This window comes from Sus scrofa, chromosome 7 (genome assembly GCF_054392235.1).
Source record: "Sus scrofa isolate SSC_HxYL_T2T_F1_AM1 chromosome 7, Sscrofa_HxYL_maternal_Yorkshire_Landrace_v2.0, whole genome shotgun sequence".
Taxonomy (NCBI): Eukaryota; Metazoa; Chordata; class Mammalia; order Artiodactyla; family Suidae; genus Sus; species Sus scrofa.
The window spans coordinates 38,451,849-38,466,555 of NC_139389.1; the positions used below are offsets into that span (position 1 = coordinate 38,451,849).

Below are 14,707 nucleotides of genomic sequence, written 5' to 3' on the forward strand. Positions count from 1 at the left end.
GGGGGCAGGTCTAGTAGAACACAGGCTGCAACCTGACAGAACTTAGGCGCCTAGTAGAACTCGGATAATAGACCTGAAAGAATTTGAACACGCATTCCTTCCCGTATCATTTATTATTCTTTATTTACAAATCACGAGGCACCTGCTACGGGCCAGGGACCATATATCCCTGAGGGGAAATCCTTCAAGTGTCAGCTCAGACACTTGAAGGATGACAGGGGGCAGGGTGACAGGGATCACGCCCTTGTGGGCATTGCAAAGGCCCCAGAGTCGTGCCCATAGTCGATACTCAGTGAACAAGCGAGCGAGAACGGCCGGGTCTAAATCTGGAATAGCCGGCGAGTTCTCATCGTGGTGCCTCTGAGACAAGCTCAAGTGGGATTTCTCTCTAAGGAGAGGACAGGGAACTTTCTGGGTCCTGGGTTAGATGTTCCTGATGACGGAGGCCCTGAGACATGGGCCTGTGGCCCTAAGGGCCCGGGAACCCCAAACAGAGTTCCAGTCTGTCCCCGGGAAGTGCAGGAGAGGGACGGGGCCCCAGGCCTGCGGGGCTGAGGAGGTGTGACATGTGACCCCCTCTCGCCCTCAGCTGACCAATGCAGGGGATGACGTGGTTGTGTTCTACAATGACAAGGCCTCGCTGGCCCACCTGCTGGACATGATGAAGGCCGCCCGGGACGGCGTGGAGGACCACAGCCCCCTCATGTACCACATCTCCCTGGTGGACCTGCTGGCCGCCTGCGCCGAGGGCAAGAATGTCTACACTGAGATCAAGTGCACGTCCCTGCTGCCCCTGGAGGACGTGGTGTCTGTGGTGACCCACGAGGACTGTATCACCGAGGTGGGGACCCCAGGGCCCTGGAGGGTGGGGAGAGCCGCGGGGGTGAAGGGGCGGGATAGAGCCAGGCCAGGCAGCCCCTCGGCCCTGCGGAGAGGCTGGGGGCGGGGGGCGAGTGGATGGCGGGGAGGTGGCGGAGGAGCAAGGGGCAGGTGGGGAGGGATCTGCCCCCCCTGACCCCCCACCTGCTTGCCCAGGTGAAAATGGCCTACGTGAACTTTGTGAACCACTGCTACGTGGACACGGAGGTGGAGATGAAGGAGATCTACACCAGCAACCACATCTGGACGCTCTTTGAGAGCTTCACCCTGGACATGGCTCGGGTCCGGCTGTTTGGCCTGGGCCTGTGGGCGGATGGCAGGGGCCTTCCGGGGGCTGGGGGTGGAGCCCAGGCATCTGTCTCTCTTACTCCAGGTCTGCAGCAAGCGTGAGAAGCGCCTGGCTGACCCTACCCTGGAGAAGTACGTGCTGACGGTTGTGCTGGACACCATCAACGCCTTCTTCAGCTCCCCGTTCTCCGAGAACAGCACCTCCCTGCAGGTGAGCCCCCACTGCCGCTTTTGTGCAGGGAAGGGGGGAGTCAGAATATCCGTGTATATGCATACTTGCCGTGGTGCCTGATGATACAGCAGAAAGATCTGCACATGTACTAGTTATCAACACTGTGTAACGAATTGCCCCCAAATCTAGCATTTATTATTTCACAGTTTCTGTGGGTCAAGAATTACAGTGGGGGCTGTACCATAGAACAGGAATGCCTAAATTGACTTGGTGTGATGGGTCCCAAGGTGGCAGGGGACACCTGCCAGCCCAGGTGTGATGCCAACAGCAGAGAGGAGCAGAGGTCAGGATAGTCTTTGCCCTTGGCTTGTTGGTCATGGGTCCCTAGAACCATAAGAGGTAGACGGTCTCCAGAGCCTTGTCTGCAGAGGCAGAGATGCTCTTGACTGGTGAACTTGCATCACTGAGAGTCACTGAGAGTCACAGCCCCTCAATCAGTCCCCAGATTCCCGGACTTGAGCGGGGTCACTGTCCCAGAGCCCCTTGAACAAGGAGACCCAGGTTCCCTTGAGGAGGGGCCTGCTGCACTGGCTGATTCTTGGGCACTGGAAGGACACGTAGGAATCCAGGGCTGCCCCTAGGCTGAGGGACTGCGGGTGGAGAGGGGATAGAGGGCCAAAATCTCTAGGTCCTGCGTTTCTGGCAAGGATTAGCTTATTTTGACACATGTGTTTGCGCCCCAGGAAGCCTTTGGTTCTGTGGGACTCTGGTGACTGGTATCAGCTTTTCCCACCTCCCATCTGCCCCAGGGCAGAGCACGGGAGCACAGGGGTGATGGAGTCAAGGCTGGAGGCAAGACTTCTTAAAGTATTCCTTTTTAGACCCTTTGGGTTTTTGAACCTTGTAAATAAATATGTCCCCTTTTCGCAACATTAATTTATTTAAATATTTTTTAAAGGAAGAAAAGGGTGAGCTGTAGGGCTTTAAGTCCCAGGCCTGGACCTTAGGGAGTTCTCACAGGGTTGGTGTATACAGTTGGGCAGGTTGTGCACTGCTGAAAGGAAAAGGGGTGCCTTTTCCAACTGGCACAAAGATACATGGTAGCAACTGGAGGCCCCATCCCTGTGCCTGTGCCCGTGCTCAGGGGGCCCGGTGACCGGGCCTAGTGCTGCGCGAGGTGGAGGGTGGGTCAGGCTGTAGCCGCTGGCGCGCTGCCTCTTGCAGACACACCAGACGATCGTGGTGCAGCTGCTGCAGTCCACCACGCGGCTGCTCGAGTGTCCATGGCTGCAGCAGCAGCACAAGGGCTCCGTGGAGGCCTGCATCCGAACCCTCGCCATGGTGGGTGAGTGTGGGGCTCCGGCCAGCCCGCCCACCTCTCCCCTCCCACCGCTATGCCTAAGCCCACCTGTCAGCTACTCCTAGGTGCTTCTCAGGAAGTCCTTCCTGGTGTCTAACTGGCATCTTGGCAATTGAGAGAAGCCGTCAGTTCCCTGGAGGGGTGCTGGCTGACATCCCCAACCAGAGTTCCCTGTGCTTGCAGAGGGGCTCAGGCAGGGGGGAAGTGGTAGATTTTGGGGGGAGTTAGCAAAGGGGAGAGAGGAGGGGGGGGTCAGAATGAGCCAGGGTGGACTTGAAGAGGCAGAAACTCCCTCTTTTTACCCAGAAAAGGGAACAGGGCACCTTCATCCAAATGGGGGCCAGGCCAGGGCCCCTAGTTCACCCTGTCCCCCACTGACTGGCTCGCTCCTCACTGGCACCCCATCCGCTCCCCCAGCCAAGGGCCGGGCCATCTTGCTGCCCATGGACCTGGATGCCCACATCAGCTCGCTGCTCAGCAGTGGTGCCAGCTGTGCCGCCGCTGCCCAGCGGAGTGCTTCCAGCTACAAGGCGGCCACTCGGGCCTTCCCCCGTGTCACTCCCACCGCCAACCAGTGGGATTACAAGAACATCATCGAGAAGCTGCAGGTGGGTGTGGGGCTGCCGGGCTCTGTGGGAAGGGCCTCTTCTCGGCCCAGAAGGGGCCATCAGCTCATCTCCTCCCCGGGGCTGCTGGGGGCAGGGGACCATTCCAGGGTTGGTGCCGCGAAGGGTAGGGACACCCCTCATTCCCGACAGCACCTCGTCTTTAGATGACACACTTCTGTTCGCCGTCTCCTGGGCCGGCAGAGGGGGTGCTGGGTTACTATCCCTGTGTGACAGAAGATGGAAGCCCAGAGAGGGCAAGGGGTTTGCCTGAGGTCACACAGAGCCAGAGGAGCAGCTGGGAGAAGAGCCAGGGTATGCGGCTCCCAGCCAGGGGCGCCGAGCAGACAGGCATTGTGCTCTGGGCGGCTTTGGGGCCTGGGGCTCCTCAGATGGGCGCAGGCCACTCCATGGGGCCCTTTGGTGTCGGGGTCGGGGAATGGCCATCATGCCCTGGTCACTCCTGGGCCTGGGCGGCCTGCCCCTCGCCCAGCGGTGACCTGCCCTGCCCCCCCAGGACATCATCACGGCCCTGGAGGAGCGGCTGAAGCCCCTGGTGCAGGCCGAGCTGTCTGTGCTGGTGGATGTCCTGCACTGGCCCGAGCTGCTCTTCCTGGAGGGCAGTGAGGCCTACCAGCGCTGCGAGAGTGGGGGCTTCCTGTCCAAGTGAGTGTGGTGCTGGCCTGGGACGGGGAAGGACCCCGGGTGGCAGAGGTGGCCTAGGGGACGGCCCATGGGGTCAGAGGACCGGGGTTGGGCCGCCCCGAGCATGTGCCTCCTCCCGCGGCCAGGCTGATCCAGCACACCAAGGACCTGATGGAGTCGGAGGAGAAGCTGTGTGTCAAGGTGCTGAGGACGCTGCAGCAAATGCTTCTTAAGAAGACCAAGTACGGGGACCGGGTGAGTGCCAGGCGGCTGGACGCCAGATGGGCTGAGCGTAAACGGGAAACGTGGCATTACGGGCCTCTCTCCCTTCCTGCAGGGCAACCAGCTGCGCAAGATGCTGCTGCAGAACTACCTCCAGAACCGGAAGTCCAGCACGCGGGGTGACCTGCCGGACCCTATGGGCACTGGTCAGCACCATGTCTCCCACCGAGCCTCCCAGTAGCCCCTTCGCCCTGGGCCCTCCTTTCCCCTCCCCCCCCAGCTCCCCCTTAAGTGAGCTCCCCCGCTCCAGGCTTGGACCAAGACTGGTCAGTGATCGCGGCCACCCAGTGCCGGCTGGACAAGGAGGGGGCCACCAAGCTGGTGTGCGACCTCATCACCAGCACCAAGAATGAGAAGATCTTCCAGGAGAGCATTGGCCTGGCCATCCGCCTGCTGGACGGCGGCAACACAGAGATCCAGGTGTGGAGGGGGCGGTGTGCCAGGTCTCTGAGGCCACGGGGCTGGGCCATGGACCTGGGTGTGGCGGCCAGGGCAAGGCCAGCTCCCCAGAGCAGCTCTGCACCTGGGATCTCCCGGTGTCACGTGGCTCTTTTCTCTCCACGCACACCTGCCCTGCTCCAGCCGGGCCTGAGTCCGTCTCCCACCATCCTGCCCCGGTTATGTCCACTGCCCTTGCCTCTCAGCTCTGTCCAGGCCTCCTTCCCTCTTCTCCGTCCTCCCCAGGCTTTGCCTGCTTTCTCCAAAAGCCCCCTGATTATTTCATCCCTGTTCTTTCATTCCCTTATTTGTGGCTCTAATAAGCCTGCATGGAGCACCCTCTTTGTGCCTGGCACTGTTCTAGGTGCCTGGTGTTCAGCAGTGAACAAAAGAAATCCACGCTCTGGGTCCTTATATCCTAGTGGGGACGACAGTCGGTGACTGCAGTCCCAGGTCACATGGAAGAGCGTGTTGGACGGTGCTAATTCAGTCCTGGGGCTTGGGGAGCGCTGGGCCAGCGCCTCTTACACGGACAGACCGCGAAGGCCCTGCGCGGGGATGTTTGAATGAGGCTTGGGAGCGGGCAGGGGGCTGGGCGCATGCGCAGAGCAGGCCGCAAAAGGCTGCAAAGTGGGGTGGTTGACGCGGCTGGAGGGGCGGAGCGGGGAAGTGGGGAAGAAAGGGCGCGACAGGGTTTTGAGCCGCGGAGGCATGGTAGACTTCAGAGAGGGCCTCTGGCTGCTGTGAAGGTGCAGACTAAGCCCAAGGGCAGGTGTCCAAGGCGGTTAGGGAGCTGCTGGCGGCCTCCAGCACCACCCTTACAGTCCCGCCTCATGGGCCTCCGATGATCCTGACCCCGCCCCCCCCAGCCTTGATCACAGAGCGCAGGGCTGTTTCCCCCACCTCGTCTGCTTGGGCCCATCGGCGCCCCATCCCAGCCCTTCATAGCATGGAGCCCCAGGGGCTCCCTAGAGCTTGCTTAGAACCAGGCCCAGTGCTGAGGCTGCTCGGTCTCTCTGTCCACCCACAGAAATCCTTCTACAACCTGATGACCAGCGACAAGAAGTCAGAGCGCTTCTTCAAGGTGCTGCATGACCGCATGAAGCGGGCGCAGCAGGAGACCAAGTCCACCGTGGCGGTCAATATGAGCGAACTGGGCAGTCAGCCCCGCGAGGATCGGGAGCCGGCCGACCCTGCCGCCAAAGGTCTGGCGCAGAGGGTGCAGGGTGAGGGGGGTCAGGGGGCGCAGGGATGAGGGCAAGGTGTTTGGACGGGGGACTCAGGGTGGGAACCTAGGAAGGGGATCTGGTGGTTCCCAGCATTACCGGGCTTTGCCCGCAGGCCGCGTGGCCTCCTTCTCCGTGCCAGGCTCCTCGTCCCGCTATTCGCTGGGCCCCAGCCTGCGGCGCGGGCATGAGGTGGGCGAGCGCGTGCAGAGCAACGAGATGGGTTCGTCGGTGCTCATCATGCAGCCCATCCTGCGCTTCCTGCAGCTGCTGTGCGAGAACCACAACCGGGACCTGCAGGTGAGCGCCGGCCCCGCCCTGCAGCCCGGCCCCTCCCCCCCACCTCCCGCCTCGGCCCCGCTCCTGCTCCAGCCCCGCCCCCTGTGCTCTGCAGAACTTTCTGCGCTGCCAGAACAACAAGACCAACTACAACCTGGTGTGTGAGACGCTGCAGTTCCTGGATATCATGTGCGGCAGCACCACGGGCGGCCTGGGGCTGCTGGGGCTCTACATCAACGAGGACAACGTGGGCCTCGTCATCCAGACCCTGGAGACCCTCACCGAGTACTGCCAGGGCCCCTGCCACGAGAACCAGGTGAGCGGCCAGGGCGCGGCGTGGAGGCAGGGGAGGGCGGGGCGGGCCGGCAGAGGAGAGGCCGGCCTCTGAGTCCCTACCACTGCCTCCCGCCAGACCTGCATCGTGACGCACGAGTCCAACGGCATAGACATCATCACTGCGCTGATTCTCAACGACATCAGCCCCCTGTGCAAGTATCGGATGGATCTGGTGCTGCAACTCAAGGTGGGCTGGCGGTAGCCCGCGTGCGCATGCGCGGGCGTGCTTGTGCAGTTGTGCTGGAAGTGCACGAGTGTGTAGTGGTGTGGATGATGGGTGATGTTGGCGTTTTGTGTGTGTGCCCTGGGTGTCACATACGCAGCCATGTGTTATGTGTGTACTGTGTGCGTGTTTCTGTGTACACATGAGTGCATGTGTGAGCAGATGTGCTGGATGGACACTTGCTCTGGAAGCAGAGGGTTCCTGGGGTTTATCCTAGAAGGTACACGTGTCTGGGTGTGGGGGCAGGCTCCCTGCAGGTGGGCTGGTAGGCAGGGCTTTTTCAGCAAGCCCTAGGGGTCAGCGGGGAATGAGAAGAAATTACAGTGTAGTCAGTGGAGGGGTCTTCAGACTGTGGCCTGTGGCTGCCTCCCGCCCCACAGGACAACGCCTCCAAGCTGCTCCTGGCCCTGATGGAGAGCCGGCATGACAGTGAAAACGCCGAGCGCATCCTCATCAGCCTGCGGCCCCAGGAGCTGGTGAGGCTGGGAGGGCGGTTGCGCTGGGAGGCAGACCCAGTGGGGTGTGAGGGGATGGGGCTCAGGGCCCAGCGCGCCCTGTGCTCCAGGAGAGGGCATTCGAGCAGGCCCTGCCCGCCAGGTGGACGTCATCAAGAAGGCCTACCTGCAGGAGGAGGAGCGTGAGAACTCAGACGTGAGCCCACGTGAAGTGGGCCACAACATCTACATCCTGGCTCTGCAGGTACCTGTTCCACCCTGGGGCCCCGCCCTGGCGGTCTGACCCCACCAGCCCCTGTGCCCCCTTGACTGTGCTGCCCTCCCACGCAGCTCTCCAGGCACAACAAACAACTGCAGCACCTGCTGAAGCCCGTGAAGCGCATCCAAGAGGAGGAAGCTGAGGGCATCTCTTCCATGGTGAGGCCCAGAGGATGGGGCTGGGGGTGGGGCTTAGGCCTAGGGGCGGGGCTTGGAGGGACATCGGGTGGGACGGTATCTGAGGGTGAGGCTAGGAATTAAGGGCGAGACTGAGACGTCAGAGCCTGGCTGGAATCTGAGATGAATGAAGAACGGATAGAATTGGGGCGGGGGGTGGGGGCGGAGCTCAGGGTCCGTGGGAGCCAGACTGGTGGCCTGGACTTAGGAGTGGGAGCAAGGCTGCAGTGGGGGGTCTGCGGCGGGTCTAGAAACCTTGCAGGACCTCTGGCCGCACCTGGGCAGGACCATGGAGGGTGCTGACTGTTCTGTAGGCTTGTCCCCCCTTTGGGGTTGCGGCTAGTCTGGCTGGGGAGGGGCGGTCACTCACTGGGGTTGTAGTTCAGAGCTGGGCTCAGACCTGGCAGGTGGGGGCTGCTGGATCTGATCTCGGCACCGCCCCATCCCCAGCTCAGCCTCAACAACAAGCAGCTGTCACAGATGCTCAAGCCCTCGGCGCCGGCCCAGGAGGAGGAGGAGGATCCCCTGGCCTATTACGAGAACCACACGTCTCAGATAGAGGTGGAGCCCGGGGCAGCTGGGGCGGTGGGCGAGGGCTTGGTCTCCAGTGCCTCGACTCGGGGGTGACCCTCACCTGCCCTTGTCCAGATCGTGCGGCAGGACCGCAGCATGGAGCAGATCGTGTTCCCGGTGCCCGCCATCTGCCAGTTCCTGACAGAGGAGACCAAGCACCGGCTCTTCACCACCACCGAGCAGGACGAGCAGGGCAGCAAAGTGAGCGATTTCTTCGACCAGTCCTCTTTCCTGCACAACGAGATGGAGTGGCAGCGCAAGCTCCGCAGTGAGGACCCCTGCCCGTGCGTGGGAGGGCGGGGCTCTTCCCAGCTGCCCCTGGGGCTCTGTGCCTGCGGGAGAGGGCCTGCCCCCGCCCCGCCCCCGGCCCCGCCCCGCGTATTGGCCCCGCCCCCGCCCCAGGGGGGCGCCCATCAAGTTTTCCTCCTGAAGTGGGGCCTGAGCTTACGCGCGGCCAGCGGGCAGACGGTGTTAATCAGGGTCCCCTCCTTTCACACCACCTCCCCAGGCATGCCGCTCATCTACTGGTTCTCCCGCCGCATGACCCTGTGGGGAAGCATCTCCTTCAACCTGGCGGTTTTTATCAACATCATCATTGCTTTCTTCTACCCCTATGTGGAGGGCGCCTCCACAGGTGAGGACGCAGGGCTGGCCGGCAGGGCCTTGAGCCTTCCCTGCCCCTTCGGCCAGGCTGTGAGGGCATGCAGAGGGGGGAGAAGCACCCTTGCACTGCCCCTGCGTTCTGCACCTCATCCTGGGGAGACACGGGTAGTCCAGTGGGACAGCAGGGTCCTTTACCTGGGGATCCAGCACACACGCTTGCAAGCCAGGGACCAGTTATGGTAGCAGCAGCTGCAGAGGGTCTCCTGCAACGGGCCCACAGGTGCAGGCCTGATGGATGGGGCCTAAAGCCAGGTGCCCAGAAACTTCTGGGAAAGCTCTCATACCTTTGGGGCTCCTTGGGGTCTGCTGGGCCGTGCCGCCCTCAATGCTGCTCCGGCCCCCAGGTGTGCTGGGCTCCCCACTCATCTCGCTGCTGTTCTGGATCCTCATCTGCTTCTCCATTGCTGCCCTGTTCACCAAGCGCTACAGCGTCCGCCCCCTCATCGTGGCGCTCATCTTGCGCTCCATCTACTACCTGGGCATCGGGCCCACGCTCAACATCCTGGGCGCCCTCAATGTGAGTGCCTGAGACCCCTGTCCCCTCCAGGCTGGTCTGCTCTGTCCCATCCCCCTCGTTGCAGTGTTGGGGGTCCCGGGTTCATTATAGACCCGAGGTTGGCACTACTCTGTCTCCTTGGCCCCCTGGACACCTGGGGCAGCGGGCACACAGAGCTGCAGAGCATCAGTTTCAGGGCTGCTGCCTACACAGCATGGGTTGTGTGCTGCCTGAGGGCCCATAGAAGACACCAGAGCTTTGTGGCTGACAGTTTTCTGCAGGTGGAAATCAGGTGCCTGGGGCGAGTGGGCGGCACCTTTTCCTAGCTCACTCAGTCGCTGTAGAGGGCGGGCTTCTGACACATCCTCCTCTACTGCACCTCCCTTTCCTCGAGTGGGGACCCGGGGGCTTCTCTTCTGGTCCCAATAAGGAGCCCAGATGCAACCCGAAGGCTGGATGCATTTTCATGATTGCTCTGCCTGCCAGGCTGAGCGTGGCCAGCTCAGATCCATCCCACTGAAGATCCAGCCTCAGGAGTTGCTGTTGTGGCTCGGCGGGTTAAGAACCTGACTAGTATCCATGAGGATGTGGGTTTTCTCCCTGGCCTTGCTCAGTGGGTTAAGCATCCGCCTTGAGCTACGGTGTAGCTTGCACTTGTGGCTCTGATCTGGCGTTGCTGTGGCATAGGCCGGCAGCTGTAGCTCTGATTTGACCCCTAGCCCAGGAACTTCCATATGCCGCACCTGCGGCCCTAAAAAGAAAAGAAAAACCCCCAGCCTTTGCTCTGGTCGCCGGCTGGGCACAGCCACAGGGGTGGAGGTTCAGGGTGGACAGGAGGGACTGACCCCAGGTCCTGCACTTACCCACAGCTGACCAACAAGATCGTGTTTGTGGTGAGCTTCGTGGGCAACCGTGGCACCTTCATCAGGGGCTATAAGGCCATGGTCATGGACGTGGAGTTCCTCTACCATGTGGGCTACATCCTGACCAGCGTCCTGGGCCTCTTTGCCCATGAGCTCTTCTACAGCATCCTGGTGAGGCCCTGCCAGGGCGGTCTGGGTGGGTGTGGGGCGGTGGGGCCTCCTGCCATGGTTCACAGTTCCCCGGCACCAGGCCTCTTGCTGTGGGCTGGGAGGGATGGCTTTCTAGGCTCTCTTCCACTGGACCCCTGCCTGGCCTCGGGGGCTCTGATGGCTGCTCCTGGAGCCAGGCCGCCTGGACTTGCATCCCACCGTGGCCCCTGCTAGTGTGTGACTTTCAGCAGGTTTCTTAACTGCCTGTGCCTCAGTTTCCCCATCTATACAACAGGGATCATTAACAGCACCTCTCTTCTAGAATAATTGTGAGGGTGGAGTGAGCTAAGGCACAGAAAGCACGCAGCAGATGCACCATACAACTAGCCATTTTCTTACCACTGTGTGGCATTTGCTGCCCATCCCACCTTCACACTCTCCCTGGGTCCCCCTCTCCCTTTCCTGGGCCTGAGAAACCCGGGTTCCTTGGAGACTGCTGGCCTGGCTGCACCTGCCTGAGCATGGAGCCCCCTGGGGGAGGCTGGGGAACCCCTGGGAGGTAGGCAGCCCTGGGTCCAGTGGTGTCCCCAGCCCTCACCCATCTCTGCCCTGCAGCTCTTTGACCTCATCTACCGCGAGGAGACGCTGTTCAATGTCATCAAGAGCGTGACTCGAAACGGCCGCTCCATCCTGCTGACGGCCCTGCTGGCACTCATCCTGGTCTACCTCTTCTCCATCGTCGGCTTCCTCTTCCTCAAGGACGACTTCATCCTTGAGGTCGACCGGCTGCCAGGCAACCACTCCAGAGGTCTGGGGGCGCCTCTCCTGGGGCGGGGGGTGCGGGATGAGGCCAGGGCCTGGGAGCTCTTGCCCACCACGCCCACTGCAATTTCTCCTCTGGGTCTGGGGTGGGTGGTCCAGCTCACACCCGTCTGCCTCCCTCTTCCTGGGACAGACCAGGGCTGGGAGAGCCCGGGGTGGCTCTGGCTTGCGGACCATGGCTCACATTAGACTCGGTATTTGTGGGGCTGCCCGTGTCCCTGGTGGGGTGCAGATCTCCCTCCCCGCCCTTGAACACAAGCCTGTGGAGCAGCTGCATCAAGACCCTTCCCTGTAGTGGGTGGAGTAGGGAGGCTCGAGGCTCAGGGTGGGCTTCCTGGAGGGTATGAGGCTGGGGACAGAACCAGGGGAACCTCCTGGTGACCTTGTCCCTGTTCCCTCCAGCCAGCCCCCTGGGGATGCCACATGGAGCTGCCACATTTGTGGACACGTGCAGTGGGAACAACATGGACTGTGTCTCCAGGGTCTCAGTGCCCCAGGTCCTGGAAGGTGCGGGCGGTGTGTCTCTGGGGTCTCGGTGCAGTGGGAGGAGGGGTAAGTGGTCCAGCCTGGGGATGAGCATGCACTCTGCTTGTAGAGGACGAGGAGCAGGCCAGCACGGAACGGGCCTGTGACACTCTGCTCATGTGCATTGTCACCGTCATGAACCATGGGCTGCGCAATGGTGGTGGCGTAGGCGACATTCTCCGAAAGCCCTCAAAAGATGTGAGTGTGCCCCCACCCCAGTAGCCCTCTCTGTTCAGGGCAGCAGCTGTGAGGGCTCCGCCCTCAGGTCACAGCCAAGTAGAGCGTCTTGGCCTCCCATCCTCAGGGTGGTGGGTCCCTGAATGTTTGCACCCCTTTTCCCGCTCAGTCTTGTGCTGTTACGGTGTAGCTGAGCTGTCCCTGCCCTTCCAGCTCGGGCACCCCCACCAGCTCACTAAGGAAAAGCCTTGGCCCCCAGTCTCCCCGGGGTAGGGAAGGTGTGAGTCAGCGGTGGGTCCCTGGCCACACCCGCTTCATCCTCAAGGCAGAGCTCCAGCCTGAGGGCCAGGGTGCTCAGCTGGCTCATGAGGAGGCCTCGGGGTTTGGCTGGGCAGCCCAGCATCCCAGGTCAGTGTGTCCCCACTCTCATGGGGTGAAGCCACTTCCTGGCCAACAGAAGTTTCTAGGGGCATCCTGAGGGCAGGCAGAGGAGTTCAAAGCTGCTCCTCCCCTAACAGGCCAGCCTGGCTCCCACGCCAGACTCCCAGGGGCTGCATCCCAGCCACTGAGTCCCACCCGCACCCAGGCCTCGGGTCGCGCCTCTCACTCTGCCATCCCCAGGGTGCTGGGCGTCAGGGGCCACCTCCTTCTGTGGAGCTGGGCTCCGAGCCCCCACCCGACCGACCCAGCCTTGCTGCTTCCCCCGCAGGAGTCGCTCTTCCCGGCCCGAGTGGTCTACGACCTCCTGTTCTTCTTCATTGTCATCATCATCGTGCTGAACCTCATCTTTGGGGTGATCATCGACACCTTTGCCGACCTGCGCAGTGAGAAGCAAAAGAAGGAGGAGGTTCTCAAGACTACGTGCTTCATCTGTGGTGAGGCCACGCTCCTGCCCACAGGCCTTCCTGGGTCCCTGTGGCCCCTGGGAGCCTGTCCTGGGCTGATGGCTCAGCGGCACTTGGCCCGGAGCTGGGGAGAGCTGGACCCTGCCGGAACGTGGAGTCCTAGGTGGAGGCGGGAAAGGCCTCAGGGACTGGCCTTTAAACTCTGGGTTTCAGACGAGGACCTAAGCCTGGTCCATGGCCTTGACCCTGTGGTCTGGGTACAGAGCTTTTCTCCATGTGAAGTGCTGTCCCTCAGTCACTGGAGGCCCAGGGGCAGGTCGCCTGGAGGCCCCTTCTCTGTGCTTCCTGCCCCCTGGGCTCCCATAGGCCTCGCTGCTGGGTGGGAGCTCTGTGTCTAAGTGGCTGCTGTTTTAAGTAGAAGTGACCTAGCCAGGTGCATGTTTCCCCAGAGCTGCAGTGGCCCTGGGTCACCCTCACCTCTGCCCCCTCAGGTCTGGAGAGGGACAAGTTTGACAACAAGACGGTGTCCTTTGAGGAACACATCAAGTTTGAGCACAACATGTGGAACTACCTGTACTTCATCGTGCTGGTCCGCGTGAAGAATAAGACTGACTACACAGGGCCCGAGAGCTACGTGGCCCAGATGATTAAGGTGTGCCCTGCGGGAGGCGGGGGGCGGCGGACACCCGCCGAGAGCTGGCAGGAGAAGGGTAGCTGGAGCCAGCTCCCTGCACACCTCTGGGTGGGCTCTGGTGTCTTGAAAGAGCCCATGTGAGCCCGCTCACCTGAGGGGCCCGAGAGCATGTGTGGGGTGGGGTCCCAGGGCCTGCAGACGCCTGACATATAGGCCACCTGCTCATGGCCACTGCTCTGTGGCCCCCATCTTAGGGGCCTCTCCAGCTGGGCCAGAGGGTGCCTGGAAGAACTTGAAACCATCAGACTTAGGAGAAATCAAACGTAACTGTTCCATTTAGTAGCGAAGGGGGTGAAGGCAGAGGCTAGTCAGGCCTGGTGGCATCGAGGGTATAGGAAGTAGTCCCATCAGCTGTAGCACATCTTCAAAAGACTGCACTACAGATGAACTGCAGCCTGAAAGGGAAGACCTGTTTGGTGGGAAAAAGGGAGCAGGGTTCTAGTCTCTTTTAAGTCTGTATTTGGACTGATTATCTGTTGGGTCTGAAAAATTCAGTTTGCAGCAGGAACCAGAAAGCTGCTGGGTTCCCCCTCCCCCCCACCGGCGTGTTCTCTGCCTGGCTCATCTTCCTGGGGTGCGGGGCGTGGGTGTGGGGTGTGGGGCAGGCAGGAGGAAGGAAGGAAGGAAGGAAGGAAGGAAGGGTCTCGCAGGGCGTTGTAAGAGTAAACAGATGGTGCGGGTACCAAAGGAGGCTCCAGGCTAAGGCAATCAGCCTGCCTTGGGCAGGGGCTTCACTGCCAGCTCCCCCGGGGCCCAGGGAGGACCCTGGACGACTCAGATTTCCCCATGACACGTTCCTGCAGAGTCATCTGGCCGAGGGTGTGGCAGCAGACTCCCCCATACAACCGCGTCTCTCACGAGGCCGTCCCAGGCTGGGCCCATGCTTGCTCAGCCCATGGAGATGTTTTTCAGAACAAGAACCTGGACTGGTTCCCCCGGATGAGGGCCATGTCGCTGGTGAGCAATGAGGGCGAGGGGGAGCAGAATGAGATCCGGATTCTTCAGGACAAACTCAACTCCACCATGAAGCTGGTGTCCCACCTCACCACCCAGCTCAACGAGCTCAAGGAGCAGGTGCGCCCCAGCCTCTGCTGCCCCGATGGGCAGCCCCAGGCTGGCTCTGGTCACACCCAGCCTGCCAAGGGGGAGGTGGGGGCGGTCCAGCTCCTGTAGCGGGTGGGTGGGGAGACCGGGGCCTCTTTCCGAGTCTCCGATGCCCCCCTGCCCCATGTGGCAGTGATTAGAGGCAGTGATTAGAGTCGGGCAGGCGCTGCTT

The 14,707-nt window shown here is 61.7% G+C and overlaps 1 protein-coding gene across 10 annotated transcripts in view; it reads left to right on the plus strand.

Annotated features, from left to right (window-relative positions):
* Positions 1–14,707, plus strand: part of ITPR3 (inositol 1,4,5-trisphosphate receptor type 3) — a 65,413-nt gene that overhangs the window by 49,464 nt on the left and 1,242 nt on the right. For 5 of the 10 annotated variants that reach the window (XR_014809916.1, XR_014809915.1, XR_014809917.1 and 2 more), the window contains exons 31-57: positions 590–841; positions 1,036–1,161; positions 1,253–1,378; positions 2,564–2,684; positions 3,117–3,307; positions 3,822–3,970; positions 4,096–4,204; positions 4,287–4,377; positions 4,482–4,651; positions 5,700–5,874; positions 6,011–6,195; positions 6,290–6,490; positions 6,587–6,697; positions 7,114–7,209; positions 7,331–7,432; positions 7,519–7,605; positions 8,074–8,184; positions 8,272–8,464; positions 8,705–8,830; positions 9,204–9,376; positions 10,225–10,389; positions 10,984–11,176; positions 11,593–11,697; positions 11,786–11,913; positions 12,602–12,767; positions 13,229–13,389; positions 14,344–14,505. Coding sequence is in view for 2 of the 10 variants with exons in the window: in XM_003128345.6 (XP_003128393.1) it covers positions 590–841; positions 1,036–1,161; positions 1,253–1,378; positions 2,564–2,684; positions 3,117–3,307; positions 3,822–3,970; positions 4,096–4,204; positions 4,287–4,377; positions 4,482–4,651; positions 5,700–5,874; positions 6,011–6,195; positions 6,290–6,490; positions 6,587–6,697; positions 7,114–7,209; positions 7,331–7,432; positions 7,519–7,605; positions 8,074–8,184; positions 8,272–8,464; positions 8,705–8,830; positions 9,204–9,376; positions 10,225–10,389; positions 10,984–11,176; positions 11,593–11,697; positions 11,786–11,913; positions 12,602–12,767; positions 13,229–13,389; positions 14,344–14,505 (3,975 nt within the window). In the remaining 8 variants the exon portion in view is untranslated. Of the gene's footprint in view, positions 1–589; positions 842–1,035; positions 1,162–1,252; positions 1,379–2,563; positions 2,685–3,116; positions 3,308–3,821; positions 3,971–4,095; positions 4,205–4,286; positions 4,378–4,481; positions 4,652–5,699; positions 5,875–6,010; positions 6,196–6,289; positions 6,491–6,586; positions 6,698–7,113; positions 7,210–7,298; positions 7,433–7,518; positions 7,606–8,073; positions 8,185–8,271; positions 8,465–8,704; positions 8,831–9,203; positions 9,377–10,224; positions 10,390–10,983; positions 11,177–11,592; positions 11,698–11,785; positions 11,914–12,601; positions 12,768–13,228; positions 13,390–14,343; positions 14,506–14,707 lie in introns of all 10 variants that reach the window. The other 5 variants (XR_014809918.1, XR_014809919.1, XR_014809920.1 and 2 more) reach the window with 3 other exon arrangements.